This window comes from Spinacia oleracea, chromosome 2 (genome assembly GCF_020520425.1).
Source record: "Spinacia oleracea cultivar Varoflay chromosome 2, BTI_SOV_V1, whole genome shotgun sequence".
NCBI lineage: Eukaryota > Viridiplantae > Streptophyta > Magnoliopsida > Caryophyllales > Amaranthaceae > Spinacia > Spinacia oleracea.
The window spans coordinates 79,292,572-79,313,786 of record NC_079488.1 but is presented as its reverse complement, the minus strand read 5'-3'; the positions used below and the strand labels follow the sequence as shown (position 1 = coordinate 79,313,786).

The window sequence follows — 21,215 nt, the reverse complement described above, 5'->3', positions numbered from 1 at the left end:
TACGGATTGAAGCAGGCATCCAGGAGCTGGAATATACGTTTTGATGAAGCAGTCAGTGACTTTGGTTTCATCAAGAACGCAGACGAATCTTGTGTATACAAGAAGGTCAGTGGGAGCAAAATTGCTTTCCTAGTATTATATGTCGACGACATATTACTTATCGGAAATGACATTCCTATGTTGAACTCTGTCAAGATTTGGCTTGGGAAATGTTTTTCGATGAAAGATCTAGGAGAAGCACAGTACATATTGGGCATCAAAATTTACAGAGATAGATCTAAAAATATGATTGGACTTAGTCAAAGCACTTATATCAATAAGGTGCTTGATAGGTTCAAGATGGCGGACTCCAAGCGTGGCTACCTACCCATGTCTCATGGAATGAATCTAAGCAAGACTCAGTGCCCAAAAACACTTGATGAGCGTAGACGAATGAATGGGATTCCATATGCATCATTGATTGGTTCAATAATGTATGCTATGATATGTACACGCCCGGATGTTGCGTACGCACTCAGTGCTACGAGCAGATACCAGTCAGACCCAGGAGAGGCGCATTGGACTGTTGCCAAGAACATTCTGAAGTACCTGAAAAGGCACAAAGATGACTTCCTGGTCTATGGCGGAGATGATGAATTAATTGTTAAAGGCTATACGGACGCAAGTTTCCAAACCGACAAAGATGATTTCAGATCACAGTCTGGGTTTGTCTTCTGCCTCAACGGAGGAGCAGTAAGCTGGAAAAGTGCTAAGCAAAATCTGTCATAAGTAAATTTCATTAAAATTATTAGACACTAAATCCTCAATACCTGAGTGATTTGAGATTACTTGTTTGAGAACTGGTTGCTTTGACGTTGACCAACCGTCGCACCGTAAAAGGAGGCTATAAAGGCAACGCTCAGGTAATCACCTATCAAACGAAGTCTAATCTCAAGATCACAAGATTGGGATTGTCCTCCCATAAATCGGGATGAGATGCTTAAAAGTTGTACAAGGCCACTCGGAGAGCTAGAAACTGTGAAATGCATGGCCGTGCTCGGATGAATCATAGGCTATGATTATCTGTTTATTTGATCAGTTGAACTCTGAAACCGAGAAACACCTCTGGACATAATAAGGATGACAACTCTTACCTTATGTTCAAGAGCAAGCATCGAGCGACAAAGGAATTAGGAAATGCACACTTGTCCCTAAGGACAAGTGGGAGACTGAAGGAAATAATGCCCTTGGTCCAAGTATGCATTCAATGATAAGTCTAATAAATGCGGTTCAGTATTAATTAACAAGTTAATAATTCAGTGAGATCAAGTGAGCTGAATGCCTAGCTAGAGGCCGCTTCAGTTCAAGTGGAATTAATGATATTAATCCACAGCTTACTCTTGACTGAACCCGTAGGGTCACACAAATAGTACGTAAACGGATCAAGTATTTAATGGCATTAAATACTCCATCTATGGATATTCGGAATCGACGGATCTTGGTTTCAGTGGGAGCTGAGATCGTCACAGGCAAGAAATGAATACTCCGGAAACGATGATATTGCCGGAAACGGAAATATGGATCGTATCGGAAATATAAATATTATCCAAGTCGTAGATGTTGCCGGAAACGGAAACATGGTACGTATCGGAAAATATTATCGGAAATGGGAATATTGCCAGAATCGGAAATATTGCCGAAAACGGAAATATTGTCAGAATCGGAAATATTATCGGAATCGGAAAATAATTCCGGAAACGGAAATATTAAATATTTGTTCGAAACGGAAATTGATTCCGGAATCGGAAATATTAAATATTGTTCGTATCGGAAATGAATTCCGGAATCGGGAATTTAATCGGAAGCGTATCGTACGAATTAGCATCGGACGAGGCCCGCTAGACGAAGGCCCAGCACGAAGCCAGGCCGTCGCCCAGCGAGCCAACGCGCACCATCGCACGCCAAGCCTCGACCAGGCCCAGCGCAAGGCCAGGCCCAGCCAAGGCCTTGGGCGCGCGCGCGAGAGCACAGCAGTGGGCCGAGCGCTGTGGGCCGCAAGGCTTGCGCGGGTGTACGGTGCTCGTGCAATGCTTGTGCGGGAATCCTGAAGCTATCGGGATTCGAAGTGTGATTAAATCCTAAAACTATTAGATAATGATTATTTAATTAGAGTCCTAGTAGGGTTATAATTAAATAAATTAGTATCCTAATAGGATTCCAAAACCCTTTCCATAACTCTATAAATAGGTGCCTAGGGTCACATATTTTCATAGATTATTCAAGTATTCAAAGTGAGTTTTTGAGAGAAAATTCAGACACATTCCTTGACTAAAAGTGCCGAAAATCTTTAGTACCTTAAGGGCGATTCTAGTTGGTCAATCTTAAGGCGGATCCGGACGTGCTGTGGACTATCTACGGAGGGACGACACTTGGAGTCCTAAAGACTTGTTCTTGTTCGGTTCGGGCGCAGCTAGGGAAGGCACGCAACAAAGAGTATGCATCTAAACTATGCTATATGATTATGTGTAAATAATATGTATTCCTGGCTTAATGGTTGTTTCCGCATGATTTATGAATTGTCATATGTATCATAACCTAACAGATACCGTTTAGAAATTTAGCACAATCTGCATATGACTGCACGAGCATGACAAGTCGTCTCGCATGTCGGCACGCTTATTTTTTAAGTAATTAACAAAAAAAACCTTAAAATTAGTAACAGATGCGGTTAGCACGGCACGATCTAGCCAGACACTACACAAGGAACGGGTTGTGTATGAACGCCATTTATGCAAGAGAGTCATGAACCCGACACGACTCGACTTTATCTTGGCCCGTTCTAGACATGACTCGTTCGGGCACAAGGGGTCCGGCATGTGCCTAATTCTCTAGTCATATCTAAAGTCAAATTTCGTTTTAATGATAACGGGAAGTGTACATTATAAAATGAAAGTAGTCTAGATCAAAATCGATAAGTCTAGATCAGAACCGATCTATATAGATCGTGTCTAGAGAAACAATATGTCCAGATCAGAACCAGTATGATAAAATCATGTCTATATCACACTGATTTATACAGATCATGTCCAAATCATAACCGATCTGTACAGACCATGTGCAGATTAGTACAGATCATGGTCAAATTAAAATTGATTTGTACATATCATATTTGATTATTACTGATTATGTCAAGATCAGAACCGATCTGTGCAGATCATGTCCAGATCAGAATCGATATGTCCAAATCATAATCGAATTGTACATATCATGTCTAGATCAGAACCGGTATGATCGATATGTGCAGATCATGTCCAAATCTGGACATGATCTGTACATATTGGTTTTGATATGGACATGATATGTACAGATCGATTCTGATATTGACTTTGTAACACCCCGACAATTCTCTCTTTTCTAAAATAACTTTTAAATATAAAACGTAGAGAATTATCAAGGCATTATCGCCCGTGTGAAAACGTAACGGCTTATTCAGAATTTTGCAGCGGAAAACATAAAACTAACTTTAGGTTTATAGATAATCAATTACAGAATAAATCCCAAAAACCAATCAACGAAAACCAAAGTTAATGTTACTAATTCAATAAGTTTTAAAGTCCACTTAAACAAACCAAATCCAAATTAGAAAATCAAATGAACTACAAACTCTCCAATCCCGATCCCAATGATGCATCATCTTCAAACCTGTAGATGGACAACGCTTATTGATCCTTAGAGACTGCTCACCAAAGTTGGGTCATCACAGGATCAATAAGGCATAGCCATGATCAACACACACAAACAAAGCACGTAATCAGCAAAGCTGAGTACTACATACTAAAACAATAATAATCCTAACATGATACTAATGAACATAGATAAGGGCAAACCAAACATGATAATTTGACGACCATACTTGACTAGACTAGGCTAGACTTATAACAATAATATTATTTTAGTTGAAATAGACAATGGACCGAGTTTTCTAGCTAGAGGCTTCACTACGGAAGACGAGGTACGGGCGCGACTCCGTAACCTCAGTGACCTGCGATATCGAGGAACGTTTGAAAAAAAAAAAATAGGACACGGTGATCAATCCGGTCCGAATTAAAGGCCATGGGCTACCACCATGAACCCCAACTCCTGGTTGTCCGTCACTTTAGACGTGCATGATATATGCGTTTTATATAGAGTTTTTACCCCCGTCCCTTAGTACTTTTTGATCTCAAATGAGCTCTTCGGAGCGATTTTAGTACTAATGTGCTCCTTGTAGTGTGTTTGTAGTTTCAGGTTCATCATTGTAGGAATTAGCATATTTTTGTGCATTTCCTACTCATTTGAATCAATACAAGAGATTATATACTTTCGAGAGCGCAAACATTGAGTTGGAAGAATTTTCATGCAAAGCGAATAGTGAAAGAAGTAGAAAACTGAATGTCGTCCACTCTTTTGATCATAACTCGAGTTATACAACTCCAAATGCAGAGATTCAAATTGGGTTGGATTCTAGACTTCAAGAGCTTTCCAACGAGTGGTCACTCGCCTAATTCCGACTTATAACGAAGGAGATATGGTGTTTTTAAGATAGAGGATCGTGCAGTTTCAACACGCGCCCGATCGGGCGGGCTTCGCCCGATCCGGATCGGGCGGTCATTCTGGGCGCTGTTCTGGGCATTTTGCAACCGCCCGATCGGGCCACGCCAACCTCCAGCGTATTTCCCGAGATTTTATTTCCGATTTTGGGCTCTATTTTGGGCAAACTATAAATACTAGCCCCTTATATTTTTAGTGACATCTTTTATTCTAGTTTTCTAATTACTTAGTCTATTTTAGTTCTCTCTATTTTCTCCAAACACTTAGTTTTAATTTTAATCAAAGATTCAAGCTTTATTATTCCATTGTTCTTCAAGTCGGTATTGTTTCTTGCTTTAATTTATCTTATTGCTTGATCATGTTTTCTATTATGTTAATTGCTTTGTTATTTATTATCATGAGTGAGTAGTTTAATTTCTAGGGTTTAGGGATCCATGAATGCATGATTGGGATTATATGTGGACTTGATTAATTGATTGATTGATTATAATTTCTATAGCTTATTATTATTGCTCGTCAATTCTGTTCGGCCGGACTATTTTGATTTGAGTTTGATTAACCTTAGATTATGCGCCGAGAGGTATAAATATGATGTTTTTTGGTCTGTGGCTATTAGATAGGAATTATTTCTAGTACGTAGCGAGAGCCCGCTAGTTGTTCTATCCTAAGGAATTCATAAGATTCGAGAGATGCATGTTTTCCTAATTATGATTGTTCATTGATTGTTATTGTCCGTTGTCCAATCCTGCTCTGCATTTATGGTGAACCGTTGCCCTAGATTCCTTTAATATTGTTATTTTCCGATTTGATTATTTGCTTTAGTTTAATATACAAACCAATCCAACTCTTTGTTACCAGTAGTCTAGATTAGTTAATTAATAGTAGAAAGAACATTGTTTCCATGTGGATACGATCCCTGCTTCCCTTACTATATTTTTAGTTGGTGAACGTTAGGTTTATCTTTGATAGGAGTGCGATTTAGCCTGTCAAATTTTGGCGCCGTTGCCGGGGAAACGGTTTAATTTTCTGCTACTAATTTTATGATCTAGATTATTTTCTTGAGTCTCATAGAACTTCCTGTTCTTTGAGACCATGTATATATTTTATTTTCTTTAGTTTATTTTTTTATTATTATTTTTTTTAATTTTTTTAATTTCTTTTTCCCCTGAAAAAAATGGATTATTATTCTTTCCCTCAATTCTTAAATGAGCCTTTTTGGGTGTATTTCGATAGGCTAAATGATTTTATTGGTTACCACAATTTTAATCTTTGGGATTCTTGTGGTTTTGCTTATGGTGGTTTAAATGAGTATACAAGGAATGTGATAGAAAGTAGATTTAATGGTGATTTTCGAGCCTTGTCTATGGATGATATGTGGGATTACTATATGTGGTTTGCAAGGGATTTGTATGAGCGTGAAATGGCGATTCATGTTACATATGCTAATCCAAATTATGAGCATAATCTACATGTTTCTACCCCCTCTCCCTTGAATGCTTGTTATAATGAGGTGCATTCTAATGTTTATGATAATCATGTATATTCTAACGACTTATCTAACCCTTGCATGGATATCAATGTTTTGCCTCATGATTCCATTGTTGCTTCTCCCGTGTATTATTGTGAACCCTTGCTCAATCCTGTTCAACCCGAATCAGAAAGCAGAGATAGCTTCTTAGAGGAATTAAGAAGATTAAACTCTGAGATTGAGATTCAGTGTACTAGATCTCAAGAGGCTACTAATGAGATTATTAAAGCTAGTAAGGCTACTCTTGAGAGATTTAGAAAAGTTCAAGAAATTATTGAAAATAATGATTCGAGTTGTGTTGGGGATGGGGGTCAACTGAGTGAACCCATAGGCAACCAAGAGTGGGAGGAGCTTATAACAGAGGCTGAGGATGAGTGGGAGGATGATGATTTGACTGTTGGATCAATGGATGAAGGATTTGTTGAAACTGAAAAGCCATATGTCATAGAGCAAGTCCATGAGGAAGTTGAAGTTGATAAAACCCTTGTTGTTGTGTCAACCCCTACCCCTCATATTCCAAGTCCAAGAAGGGTTATTCTTAGCCCCGTTTACACCGTCTCACTCCCCTTCTCTTTCCCCATAAAACCTTTACTTGAGGATCTTCCTCCTTCCCATGAAAATCAAAAGCCCAATGACCCAATAGAGTATGTTCCTCTTTGTGAATCTTTCGCAGGTACTTACAATACTTACAAAGAAGAGGTGGATGCTTTGCAGAGAGCTCTATATGGTGAAGAGCCTATCCACCATGAATTCCAAAACAAAGAGAGAGCTATTTCATTGATCATTGAGGTTGAAGAATCAATAGTCCGTAAAAATAACTTCCATAAGGAGAGTATGCCTACTTTCTCTTTTCCTTCCTTTTCTTATTCTTCTTTTATTGTTGTTTTTTCTTTTTGTTCATCTTCCTTTAGGCATCCTACTCCTTACTGGCATAGAGTTCATTCGGACTTTATGCAAATGTTGTTGTTGATTATCGTGCATGTCTTGTTGCACGAAAGTTGTGCGAGTGCGCATGACAAGCTTCTGCGCTCGTTCGTTGGTTATTTACTAACCAATCTCTTTGCGGGAGGCACGATTTGATGATGTTGAGACCCGAAAGGCCGAAAGCTCGGTGAACGGTGGGCACCGTATTCATGATCGGGGTCGTGGTATGTCACTTCCCGCGCCACATAGCTCATCCAAGGCAATTGATTCGACACCAGATGGCACCATCTTTGGTGCCCCCATTCGATGAGTTGTCGTGGCTCTCATCCCCTTCCTTTCGTTGTCTGTACATAAACTAAGATTGTGTAATGGGGACATTGCATCAATCTAATAGGGGATGAGTATTTCACTATCCATTTATTGCTTTTCGTAGTGTATTTTTCGCTTTTGTTTGTGTGTTTTAGTATAATTTTTGAGCAAGTGTGTGTTTCATTGTAGTTTTTGGTGTTAGAGAGGTGAGAAGAGGGTATTTTACGGTTTGGACGTTTAATGCTGTGCAGGTCTAAGGCTACAAGTTCGAAAAAGTTGAATTCAAGCTGAAACGGAGTAGTTTGCGTTTTGCCCGATCCGGATCGGGCGAGGAGCGCCCTATCGGGCGCGTGTCGATTCAAGGAAAATGTTGGAAAATCGCCCGAACGGGCGACGGTGACCCGATCCACACAAAAGGCGAGTGAAATGCCCGATCGGGCGGTTGATGATGACGTCGTAGAAAGGTCAAGGAAGGATTCTGGACTGAGAAAAGTCAATAAAACAAGGCATTGCATTTCGCCCGATCCGGATCGGGCGAGGTGAGCCCGATCGGGCGCGCACAGATTCAACGAAAAGGTTCGAAATTCGCCCGATCGGGCGATCTGCTGCCCGATCGGGCGATCTGCTGCCAGATCGGGCGATCTGCTGCCAGATCGGGCGATCTGCTGCCAGATCGGGCGATATGCTGCCAGATCAGGCTATCTGCTGCCCGATCGGGCGATTTGCGAATCAGCGACAAATAAGCCACGGTTTGCTCACTTTCCTCATGATACCCCTTGAGCCAATGAGGACATTGTCTGATTTAGCTTGGGGGGTGTTTCACTCACTTGTACATATTAGATATGTTTTTCCTTTTATTTTTGCATTTACTTATTTTTGTGTGTTTATTTTGGTGTGTTTAATGTTTTCTAGAGTAGTTTATTGCTTTGAAAAAAAAATACAAAAATACGTTCCGATGAATACAATATCATGCTTCCCTGTGCCCCTTTGATTGAAAATTGTTTTGATTCTTGGTATTTGATGACGAGCAATGTGGATGTGTTAGCCATGATTTGATATTCGATTGCTTTGATGCCTTAACATGAGTCAACTCTGACTAACTATTTGTGGACTTGGTGCTTGGCTAGTTGACTTGGTTAGGATGTGTGATAGCTTCCTGGTGTGTCATTGGTTTTGAGTATTGGTTTGCAACTGTTAGTAGTGTTTTATGACTCATATACATGCACATTAGGGAGGACGAAGGCATTTTTCTGTTTAGGTAGCCTTCAGATGAATCTAGATACATTTGTTCCCTCCTTTTCTACCCATGTTGTTGCTTGTGCCCCTTTATTCGGTGACTAGCCATATTACAAGCCCATGAAAGCCCCATTGGTTACTAGTCCCAAGCCTAGCTTGGGGGAGCTAATAGTAAGTGAGGTGAGGGAGTTGTAGTGTGCTTAGTTTTGAGCACAAAGTGAGTGTTGAAAAGGAAATAAGGTAGTTCTTCTTATCTTGTTTGTTGTTTGAAAAAGAGAAAAAAAAAATGAAGAGTGAAAGAGATGAGAAGAATAGAAAATATGAAGGTTTCCAAAGGAAAAAAAAGGAAATTGAAAAAAATAAAAAGAAAAAAATTCATTACTCTCAGAAAAATTCAAAGCATTGTTACACTCAAGTATTGTAATTTCTTATCTTTATGAGTGATTGATTTTAATTGTGAAAGAAAGGCAAGAAAGTATAGTGTGGTTTGTTTGTTGTTTCATCATGTGTTGAGTGGGAGAGTTGTGGTCATCATTTGTGGTTGATCATGGTTTTGCTAGGATTTATGCTCCCCAAAGCCAAGGCTTTAAGCTCACATTTTACCCAAATTTACCGCACCCCTACCTAAGCCTATCATTACAAGCTTTGAAGACCTTCCGACCTTTGTGCATAGAGTCATATTAATGTGAAAGTAGTTGTTTATCAATGCAAGTTATGACATGAAATATTCCGAGTCGACTATTAGGTTGAGTGTATGTTTTTCTAGACACACGAGTGTTGTGAGTTTTGGGAGGGCATTGTACACTTATATGTTGGAAGGAGAGCGAACGGGTACATCTTTTATCCGCCACATAAATGAGTGACGAGTGTGTGAGCACTAGTCTTGAATTCCATTGTGCATTTGTGGTTCGCTTTGCGTGACGATTGTTAGGGAGGATTTGTGGTTGGTGGATTTGATTGGTTGACATTGATGCATGCTCGTTAGATTTTGCCTTGAATTATGTCTTTCGTTTTGAAATATGTTAGGGGTGAAGTTGATCTTGTATTCATCGATGATTTCCTTGCTTAGGGACAATCAAGGATCTAGCTTGGGGGAGTTTGATATATGCGTTTTATATAGAGTTTTTACCCCCGTCCCTTAGTACTTTTTGATCTCAAATGAGCTCTTCGGAGCGATTTTAGTACTAATGTGCTCCTTGTAGTGTGTTTGTAGTTTCAGGTTCATCATTGTAGGAATTAGCATATTTTTGTGCATTTCCTACTCATTTGAATCAATACAAGAGATTATATACTTTCGAGAGCGCAAACATTGAGTTGGAAGAATTTTCATGCAAAGCGAATAGTGAAAGAAGTAGAAAACTGAATGTCGTCCACTCTTTTGATCATAACTCGAGTTATACAACTCCAAATGCAGCGATTCAAATTGGGTTGGATTCTAGACTTCAAGAGCTTTCTAACGAGTGGTCACTCGCCTAATTCCGACTTATAACAAAGGAGATATGGTATTTTTAAGATAGAGGATCGTGCAGTTTCAATACGCGCCCGATCGGGCGGGCTTCGCCCGATCCGGATCGGGCGGTCATTCTGGGCGCTGTTCTGGGCATTTTGCAACCGCCCGATCGGGCGGAATTTCGCCCGATCGGGCCGACTATCGAGCACATCGCCCGATCGGGCCACGCCAACCTCCAGCGTATTTCCCGAGATTTTATTTCCGATTTTGGGCTCTATTTTGGGCAAACTATAAATACTAGCCCCTTATATTTTTAGTGACATCTTTTATTCTAGTTTTCTAATTACTTAGTCTATTTTAGTTCTCTCTATTTTCTCCAAACACTTAGTTTTAATTTTAATCAAAGATTCAAGCTTTATTATTCCATTGTTCTTCAAGTCGGTATTGTTTCTTGCTTTAATTTATCTTATTGCTTGATCATGTTTTCTATTATGTTAATTGCTTTGTTATTTATTATCATGAGTGAGTAGTTTAATTTCTAGGGTTTAGGGGATCCATGAATGCATGATTGGGATTATATGTGGACTTGATTAATTGATTGATTGATTATAATTTCTATAGCTTATTATTATTGCTCGTCAATTCTGTTCGGCCGGACTATTTTGATTTGAGTTTGATTAACCTTAGATTATGCGCCGAGAGGTATAAATATGATGTTTTTTGGTCTGTGGCTATTAGATAGGAATTATTTCTAGTACGTAGCGAGAGCCCGCTAGTTGTTCTATCCTAAGGAATTCATAAGATTCGAGAGATGCATGTTTTCCTAATTATGATTGTTCATTGATTGTTATTGTCCGTTGTCCAATCCTGCTCTGCATTTATGGTGAACCGTTGCCCTAGATTCCTTTAATATTGTTATTTTCCGATTTGATTATTTGCTTTAGTTTAATATACAAACCAATCCAACTCTTTGTTACCAGTAGTCTAGATTAGTTAATTAATAGTAGAAAGAACATTGTTTCCATGTGGATACGATCCCTGCTTCCCTTACTATATTTTTAGTTGGTGAACGTTAGGTTTATCTTTGATAGGAGTGCGATTTAGCCTGTCAGTGCACAGTCTAAAGCTATTGCTACTCAGTTTCACTTTACATGATTTACAAATTGAAACCCTGTTATGACTCAACAATCACATAAGGCATACAAACCACATGTATTCACAACTGTTTTTATCTTGGAATTAAGTATCATAAAGGGATCAAACAAGACTCATTCCAATTAAATCCAACCTTTCCTTTAATATTGATTAACCCCTCTATATGGGTATAAGGTTTCAACTTACTAAACAAGGTCCTCGGCCCTCATAAAGTAGTGAAAAGCTAAAAGGGAACAACAATCAAATGACCTGAATTATATACAAAGTAATCTAGTGTTCCCAATCAAACATGTTTGCATCGATCATCCATACTAACATGTTATAATCCTCAAAATGCAATATAGGTTCAATATGTCTACCAACAGTATTAAACATGCAATTTCAACCTGACTAAGTTCATCAACAATATCAACATAACCAAGTTCATTAACAATTCCACATGGTTTCAACAATTAGCACACAATCCAAGCACACAGGTATGTACGTACCTTGTGTAAACAAACTGCAAGACCACTTTAATAATTCAAAAGTCGCCTACAGAGAATTCTCCGCCTAAACAACCAACAAGGATTCCCAATCAACTTCTAATCGCTCACAGCTATAATAACACATTCTAACTACATCCTAAACATATTTAGAACTTTTCTCCAATAACAAAACTTGAATATTTGATTTCCTAGCATAACAATTATTGAATTAGTGATTGAAATTCGTTGAAAACTCTTTGCAAACACCATACTTTAAATTTTCAGCAATATAACTAATTTCAAACTATTCCCAAAACTTTGAAATCATAAAAACAATAACTTTAATAATTTATAATCATCCTACCATGATTTCAAAACTATTAAAACCATTAAAAATCCATGCTTTAATAATTAAAACTCCTATTTTAATCAAATTATATAATATGAAAATTATCAACTTAATTATATAAAACATATAAAATCTGAAAATTATAATTAAACCATAAAACTATAAATCTAATCCAAGAAAACATGAATTAAATTAATAAACGTAATTAAAACTATAACTTAAACATAATTAACAAAAATCTGAAAATTAATTAGTTTGTAATATCAACATATAATCTGAATTCTAAATTAAATTATCAGAACTAATAATTTAAATTATGAAAACCTTAATTAAATCATTAGAACATAAATATTACATTAATGAAATAAAAGGGTAAGGAATTAACCAAAAGAGAGAGGAAGGGAGGGTGGTTGGCCGGAGGTGGTGCTGTGGCGCGGCGGCACGGCAACGGCAATGCTATGGTTGACGGTGGCGGCGGCCGGCTGGCTTGCGCAAGAAACAAGCAGGGGAGGAGATGGTTTCTACGCGAAGGAGGAGAGAGATCGAAGAGGGTGTCGGCTGAGCAGGGCTGCGACGAAGATGCAGGTGGTGGTTGGCCTAGGGGTCGCGGCTGCGCACGCGGCGGCTGGCTGGTGGTTCAAGAAAACAGAACCTGCGATTAAGGGGAGGATAAAACTAAAGAAAGAGAAAACGAAATAGAAGAGGAAGGAGGAGAGAGTACCGGCAAAGGGGAGAGGAGCACGTCGACGGTGGTGAAGCAAGGAGTGCAGGGGTCTAGGGTGACGACGGCCGGCGACTGAATAGAGCTTGGGAGTTCACGTGTATGGTGAAGCAGGGTTTGGGAGATTTGTTTCCTTTCTTTTTCACGTGAAGTTGTGGGAGGGTTTTGCTTTGTTCAATTTTTTTTTTTTTTTGTTTCACGTGCATTAGAGGTAGAGAAGGGATGAGAGAAGTTTTGGGCTTTATTGTTTGGGCTTTGTCAATTGGGCTAGAATTAGGAATTTAGTTTTAGGATTCGAATCCAAAACCGAATAAGATCGTTTTATAAATTCAATCAATTTTCGTAATTCAAATTCTTTTCAACTTAAAATTCTAAAATCATTTTCGATTTCGTAAATCGTTGAAAATATTAAAAAGTAATAAATAAATATACGTTAATTATATATTTATTTCCAAAATTCATAAATTCTTATTTAAATATATTAAATATACGTTAAAATATATAAATCAAATGTATAAAATTACGGGGGATTACAGACATGATCTGTACAGAACCGATCATTATAAAATGAAAGTAGTCTAGATCAGAATCGATATGTCCAAATCATAATCGAATTGTACATATCATGTCTAGATCAGAACCGATATGATCGATATGTGCAGATCATGTCCAGATCAAAACCGATATGTGCAGAACATGTCCAGATCAAAATCAATTATACAGCTCATGTCCAGATTAAAATTCATATGTATAGATCATGTCCATATCAGAATTGATCTGTACAAATCATGTCAATATCAGAATCGATCTGTACAGATCATGTCCATATCAAAACCAATATGTACAGATCCTGTCCAGATTTGAACCAACGGTCCTTATCAGAACCCATACGTTCAAATCAAAATCGGTGTATCCAAATAATGTCCAAGTCAAAACTATTATATCCACGTTGGAACCGGTATGTCCAGATCATGTGCAACTCATAATCGATTTTGTCCAGATCGTGTCCAAATTAGAACCGATCTATCCAGACCATATCCAAATCCTAACACATATAAAGGCCTGAACATTGCTTACTATTCATGTAACAGTGGATTTACGAATATACCCTCCATTTACTTCATTGTTTATTTTTGTCTTTTCATTGGTAATAGTGAGATTATGGTTTTACCCCTCCCCTTTCATTACAATCTTATGTGCCACTTTCCTTTCCATCTGCTGCCACACCCTTTCCCCGCCCATTCATTTTGAGTCCTTTCTCATTGCTTCAATGTCCTACTCCTACCAATACGGCAACATAAGTATTTAAGTTATGATTTTTTTGTTTAAGAATTAAAGTAAGATTTTATTGGATATCAAAGCTATGTGGTTATAGACAATGTAATGTAAATAGTACAAGGCATAATAGTTTTGTAGAAAAGTATCCATTATAGCAAGACTTCGCGTGTAATCCATTTCGTATTATCAATTACGTGCAAATAGAACTTTAGCAATGTTTTTCTAGCATTTACCATAAATTTATATATCTCGTCTTTTACGTAATATTTTTATGAAATAATTTTTTTTACCTTGGGGGATTGTGCGCGCTAGCGCACGATCCAACAACTAGTCTATCTAATATATGGAATAGTTAAATAATGACTAAAGTTAAATAAATAATTTGTAATTATAACAACATTATAAATTTGAATAAAATTTATTTTACATGTAAATCATTTAATATTAATAATTATGGTTTTTTTTAGTTAAATCTTAATTATGAAAAATCAGATCAGAAAAATAAGTTCAGATCATATCATATCAATAAAATAAATTCAAATTAGATCAGATAAGGAGAAATAAGGTAAACTAAACGAGGATGATTATTATTATTATTACAAGATTTTTTTTTTTTTGGTTGGTTGGGGGGGGGGTTTTCAAGTCATCCGGTGTTTTTTCCTATTCATTGTTGATTGACTTGTTTCCCCAAGGCCCCAAGCTTATATCAGCCCTCCTTCTCGTGGCTCTTTTTCTTGAGCAGTTACGAGTTAATCTCAGTGATTGGGATTTTTTTCCAGTTAAATGGCATTTTCATAAATAATTGGTGCTTTTATTACGAAAATGTCATTAAATGTGGGTTAAAATACAATGACATGTCATCAAATGTGGGCCACATGTACGGTCATTATTGTATTTTCATAATACATCAATAACTATATAATATACAATCTACAGCTCACAATATACAATAAGCTTCTACTAATAAACAATCTACAACTATAAATGTGCAGTACTTACCAATAAACAATATTGTATTTTAATAATTCATCAACAATCATAAAATATACAGGTAACGACAAGTGATATACCATCAACAGCGGATAATATACCTTCAATAATTACAAATATACAATCAACACCAAACATTATGCCACCTACACTTTTCAAGCAAATATTTACGAAAATGCCATCTGATTGGAAAAAATTTCTAATGGATGAGATTAACTCGAAATTTCTCCTTTTTCCTCAACTACTTTAACGATCACCACTATTTTCCAGTAAGTAAAATGTACCAGAAGTTCTCCTCCTAAACACTTGTGCAAACTTAGTAATCTGCATTTTTAAGGTACCCCTGTCTTCAAGAGCTGCGCCCCTGTTTGTTCCGATAAGAAGTTTTTTTCTTTCACAGAAGTTGAATAATTGTTCTGCAGTCATCATTTCCAAATTGACATTGTCTTTTTCTTACAATCGGGAAATCATTGCAATTGGAAGATTCCAGTAGCTGAGTTGACCGTTTGATTCCCTCTTTAGAGAGTTGCCCACCAGGTGTTTGATAAAATTCCTGAACCAAAGTCGTGGTCTTTTTTTATTTTATTGTGCTTGTCTTTTATTTTGTGATTTTACGATTACCCTTTTAGTTAGTAATGAGAAATTGTTGGTGTACTCTTGGTTTCTGGGTTGTGCTCTTTTGATGCATTTTCTTGCTTTTTTCCCCCTTCAGAAAAGGATGCTGAGATCATTTTTGTTGAAGGAGACTGTAAGATTGAATTCCAGGCTTTCTGGGTTCAATCAATTGGTAAGTTATCCTGCAAGATTGCAATGTACTTTAAGTTTATCTTTGTCCTAATATATAGTAAAACTGAATGAATCAGAGAGGGATTCACAGCAGAAATAAGAAAGCCATGGAGTTTATAGCAAAAGGGTGGAGTGCTATGAAAGAAGTTGATAGAGTCATTGATTATTGTGAACTTAATGACAAGCGCCTCATTCCTCTTCTCAGGGTGAGTGCTTGTTTTTCGGTTTTTCTGGTCCTTTTAGATCTCATGTTTGCTAATGCATGAAGTATATGACTGTGTTTAGTGACATCTCACTTGAATGCGTTCCAAACTTGAAAATATTTCCTAAACCCTTTTATGTCTCAAGCATTCTGTTCGAGTAAATAATACTTGTTAAGTAGTTTTTAATTAGACTTACATTGTGATGGATTTGCCAAGTTTCGTATGCTTCTATCTGATTTAATTGTATGCTATACCAGGGTGCTAAGGAGAATTTTGAGTTGGCTTTAGAAGTTGACAATTCAAATACCAATGCACGCTACTGGTTGTCCAAGCTACACCTTAAATACCATGTCCCAGGGGCATGCAAAGCAGTGTGAGTTACATTCTAGACGTGATTACTTTTTATGTGTTAACTGCAATCTTTCTCTTAATCATGCTACTGAAAAACTGGTTTTCTCTCTAAGACTCTGATAAGGAAAATATATTGAGAGTAAACAAAAAAGACCTGTAGAATTGTGCTTGATGCTTGCTGCTGTCTCTTCTCTTGCTGAGTAGATTCGTTGTTTCTTAACATGTTTTTAAGATCCTTAGTCAGCCATCTCAATTGTTACAGTCTTTCTTTAGATAGGACATAGAAATGGTGGTTTCACCAAGAGTGATCTCCTTAAAACTTTCTTTCTGTCAGAGGAGCTGCTTTGCTGGTGGAAGCTGCCGAAATGGGAAATCCTGATGCACTATACGAGTTAGGTGGCCGCTTAAGAGTCGAGGTTGGTTCATTCAAGTTTTCAACTCATGTTGTTGCTTTTATGTCATAATTGGTGTGCTATTGTAAGTTCTTTCCAGTCCTTTCTACTTTAAGGATATCTTGCTAAAAAAGCCTTTCAGTTCGGGACCGGGCCTTTGCATGTAAATCTGAAGTCATGGTATATCGGGGATGTTGGAAGGAAAATGGCCATGCAGAAATACAGTCTAATATCCTTCAGATGATTGGGGAGTGGCCAATAACTTTTTTTTGGGGGGGGGGGGGATACTTGTTTTTTCTCCTTGTTCCTTTCTCTATATTCATTCTTTTTGAGATGCCTCTTTGTCAAACTAGGATATTAGTTGCTAAGCTCTTGTTTTCTGTATTGACCAAAAGTGTCTTTGTTCTGCCACTGGACCTTTCACCACATTGTGAACGCTGATTTCCATGAACACTATCTATATGTAGAAAATATTGCCACTACTTCACTCTGCAAAAATGTTCAAAGCATATTTGCATTTTTTTGCTTGAAATTATCATGATTCAAGGGGTGCAAGGAGGGAGTTTATCACAATCAACCAGAGCAACTAGGATGCAAATAGAGTCCTGTCCCTTGTGGCACATGTTGGCCATCCTCATTGGTCTGACCTTCTCCCGGAGGAGGTCCTTGGGGGTTATAATTTGCAAAAAAAAAACTTGGTTTTCTTAGGGTTCAGCAATAAGTCCCTAATTAGATATAGAATTTGGCATTGGCTAACGCTGGAATGCAGCAGTTAGGAGGACATTGAATGAGTGTTTAATTAAGACAAAAGGAGGAGAGAATTCTTTGTGTTGAAGTTAGCAATTACATATAAGGATTTGAATGGTAGGGATGGTCTCTGGAACTGTAGTACCCTCATCCATGCAGGTCCAGACTTAAAACAACAATTACCCTTGTAGTAAAATCTTTCAACTAGTTTCTCTCTTAGAACCCTCCAAAATACCATCAAGGCTTGAAGTTACAACCTCTTCGTTTTCTTTCTAATATTAATTTTTGTCTATGTTTTTGGCACTAGTGTCTCTATGGTGCCTGAATAGTTTGGGTAGTGTTTTCACAAATGGGAATCATGCGAAATTTGATTGGCGTGTTTGAGGTAAGATACGTTAAAATTATCAGCCTTCTGTTAGTTCTTGTATTATGTGCACCAGGCCACCAGGTAATCTCAGTTCGTAGAAGTTTTCCGAGGTCTTAAAAAAAGTGTAGAGTAGCTGATCCTCGTTGGGATATCTTCTGGTCACTCACTGAATGTATTCAAAATATGTCTTCTTAATGTTACTGAGGAGTGAGGAGTGGTAAATATGTCTTCTTAATGACTGCTGTTGATTTCTTCAAAGTTTGAATTCATTTAAACATTTTACTCTGAAATTAAGTTGGTAAGTTTTCTTTTAAAAATCTGATATTGAAGTATCTTTCACTTTATTATGGCAGAATGACTATGTTCAATCATCTCAGCAAGCATTTTATTATCTGGAGAAGGCTGTCGAACAGGTACTTTTCATCATATATTGTAGTCGATGGATCAAATTGCTAAGCATCATATATCTAGGAGGAGGGGCACTTTAAGTAGTAGAATTATAGTTAACTTGTTTGTGGTTTAAAAAATAAGATAGGAAGTTTGTTAGAGGAAAAGCACCTCTTTTTGTGGCATATTAAGTGTTGAAAATTCATAAGAGTAGACATAGAAATTGTTACTTGGGAGAACACCAACTTCTGGAATGATGGCTAGGTTTGTAACTTGTAATCGGTGATTATCTCCTATACAATCATATTGTCGTAGTTTTTTCCCCCTGATTTCTTCACTAATTCCTTAAATTATACTGTTCTAGTAAGAATCATCTTAGTTGATTCTTAGCACAAAATTGATCGAAAGTCTTATGGCAGTAATCTGTGTCTCAGTTGCATCCAGGTGCTCTGTACCTTTTAGGTGCTGTGTACTTGACGGGGGACTGTGTGAGGGAAGATATTGGATCTGCAATGTGGTGCTTTCACAGAGCAGCTCAGAAGGTAAGTAATGATGTTCCTGCTGCTCAGCTCCTTTTGAAAGTGGATACGTTTTGCTTACTGCGTAGAGTTGCTGCACCAAGTGCACCAGTAAATCTGGTTGTCAAAGCAGAGAAATAAAATGTTATTAATTGAAAAGTTAGTTATGAACATTTGCATTGGTAGCAGCTCTGATAAGATGCAGATAATTTGTTTGTAGATGTCAGGTTACCATGTCAATTTGTGAAGTATAAGTTGGTTTTGCTTTTTGGATGTTCATGCTTGTTGACAGTCGCAGTGGATTTTAGTTGGAGTTTCCTTGGTATTTCTGCACGTTGGCTCCCTGGTGAATATTGCATATTTATACTGTAGATGCATTGGAAAACTTATAATGGGTTAGGACTTGTTTGTTTTTAGCTTTCTGAAACAAGAGTTGGACCATGCATCGATGATGAACTGCAAAATTTTGATTAGCCACAAGTGATGTGGCTGGTTATGTGGTTTGATTCATACATGGTATAACAGCTTCTTCGATTTGGCTCTATAACTTTTTTGATAACTTTTACCAGTACCATGTACCAAGTTTAGGCGTAGCATCATATATGTCATGTTTGGTTGTCCGGCTGGTAGTTTTTGAAGTTCAATAAAAGCAACAGCTGGTATAAAAGAGGGGAAAGGAAAATTATCTTCCATATTCTCGGCTGTGTTTAAATCAGCTTGCTTCTGTATTTGCAGGGACACGCTGGTGCAGCTGTAGCATACGGATCTCTTCTGCTTAGAGGTCTGCTCCTGATGATTGTTTATTCTTTTTTTTAATGTCACGTACTCACTCTTTTTCATAAGTAGTGTTGTTTTATTATTTCAACTACAAGGTTGAAAAATAAAATTCCTGTTTTTATGTTAGGACATAGGAGCTCCCTGGCTTCCCTTATTAAAACCATTGTCAAAATTACTTTACTATTCGTTAACTAGTCTTACTTGTGAGTTGTGACCCCTTGGTGTTAAGAGAAATGAGCTCCTTATCATATTTTGGCAATACCTTCATCAACCAGTCTTTTCCTTCACTCTTTTTCTTTCAATGCAAGATGATAGACTTGGTTGTATGGAGTTTCGCTATGTTATTGTCAATAAATGCAGTATAAAGTTGTTCTGGTACTGCAGGTCACATGTTACCAGAGTCCATAACTAAATTCAATGTGAAGAAACGAAGCAAGACTGCAAAAACAAATTCTGTGAGCTCAAAGGTGAACCAGATTGAATTGGCAAAAGAACAGTTCCAGATTGCTGCTAACGCAGGATGCGATCTTGGATTTAAGTGGCTAAGTAGAATCGAAGAGGAAGAGAAGCATTTGTTGAGTGAACACCCTGAACAGTAGCTTCGGAGAGAACAGACTATTGTGATATAAATAGAAAGTGTCTGTTATTTTACCTTTCTTCTTATACATAATCTATTATGGGGACAGGAACCGTAGAGTGGTCAAGCTTATGCTGTATTGGTGTTTATCCATACAGACTGCAACTATTTCTCTTAGTATATGTAGAAATAATACTTAAACAAATACTTCCTACTGATTATACTGTAGTTCATTAAAATATGTTTAACAACATTATTTACGTCGAAAATGGAATGGGAAGGACTGAAGTGAGGTTCTAGTCTTATAGACACCAACCTCAGCTGTAATCTGTTTGTACTTTCACGTTCAAGCCTGTGCCAGCTCCAACATCCCAAATCCCAATCTCTCTTTCGGAACCATTAAATTGTGTAATCGCATTGAGGGGAGTTTTTGACAGTAGAAGACACTTATATGAACAATCTTTTAATCATTGGGTATTTGGGCCATCATATTGCCAAAGTTCCCAGCTAATAGAAGCATCTTCTACTTTTGCAAACAAAAGTTGTCCGGTAAAAAACAAAATTTCAAGTCCTAAACCCTAAACTCTTGCAGACTTTGGATCCTTAGGTCAGAAGTTAAAGGGTAAACTCTTGCAGACTATGGATCCTTAGGTCAGAAGTTAAAGGGTGAAGGACATTAAGGCTCCGTTTGATTTGGAGTAAAAGTGTAAAACGTTTTCAGTATAAATTGATTTTCAATGGAACACATTATTCAAGGGAAAATACAATTCCAAATAAGTTTTCCTTTATTTGGTTCCTTGAAAGAAAATGGGAGAAGAGGGTAAAGATTGAAGGGAAAAAGGGAGAGGAAGAAATGTGAAAAATTGATTTCCCTCCCTTTTAAAAGAAAAATATTTTTCCACCTTTATGGAACATTGTTATTCATCCCTTGCCAAACCAAACAAGCTAAAATAATTGAAAGGGGAAAATCGTTTTACACCTTACCAAACGGAGCCTAGGAGTATTGAATAACCTTATGTGCAGCCAACACAAAATACCTCAACCAACCAAAAAGGATAAAATACAATCCATCATCCCAAACGATGGGTCAGATAGACCTAAAATGATGTATTTAATCATGCACTCGGATGAAGC

General features: G+C 37.5%; 1 protein-coding gene across 1 annotated transcript; it reads left to right on the top strand.

Annotated features, from left to right (window-relative positions):
- The first annotated feature begins 15,185 nt into the window (after positions 1 to 15,185).
- Positions 15,186 to 20,418, top strand: LOC110795004 (uncharacterized). The gene is made up of 9 exons (XM_021999976.2): positions 15,186 to 15,513; positions 15,689 to 15,763; positions 15,840 to 15,968; positions 16,223 to 16,338; positions 16,651 to 16,732; positions 18,176 to 18,235; positions 18,644 to 18,751; positions 19,463 to 19,508; positions 19,889 to 20,418. The coding sequence occupies exons 2-9, from the start codon at positions 15,695 to 15,697 to the stop codon at positions 20,101 to 20,103; spliced, it is 825 nt and encodes a 274-aa protein (XP_021855668.1). The 5' UTR covers positions 15,186 to 15,513; positions 15,689 to 15,694; the 3' UTR covers positions 20,104 to 20,418.
- The last annotated feature ends 797 nt before the right edge of the window (positions 20,419 to 21,215 follow it).

What these genes read in the sequence shown, in the direction of transcription:
- LOC110795004 (XM_021999976.2), top strand. Translation starts at nt 15,695, where the DNA reads ATGCTGAGATCATTTTTGTTGAAGGAGACTGTAAGATTGAATTCCAGG. An exon ending in TTCACAGAGCAGCTCAGAAG is followed by an intron (nt 18,752 to 19,462) that starts GTAAGTAATGAT and finishes CTGTATTTGCAG; the next exon opens with GGACACGCTGGTGCAGCTGT. An exon ending in CGGATCTCTTCTGCTTAGAG is followed by an intron (nt 19,509 to 19,888) that starts GTCTGCTCCTGA and finishes CTGGTACTGCAG; the next exon opens with GTCACATGTTACCAGAGTCC.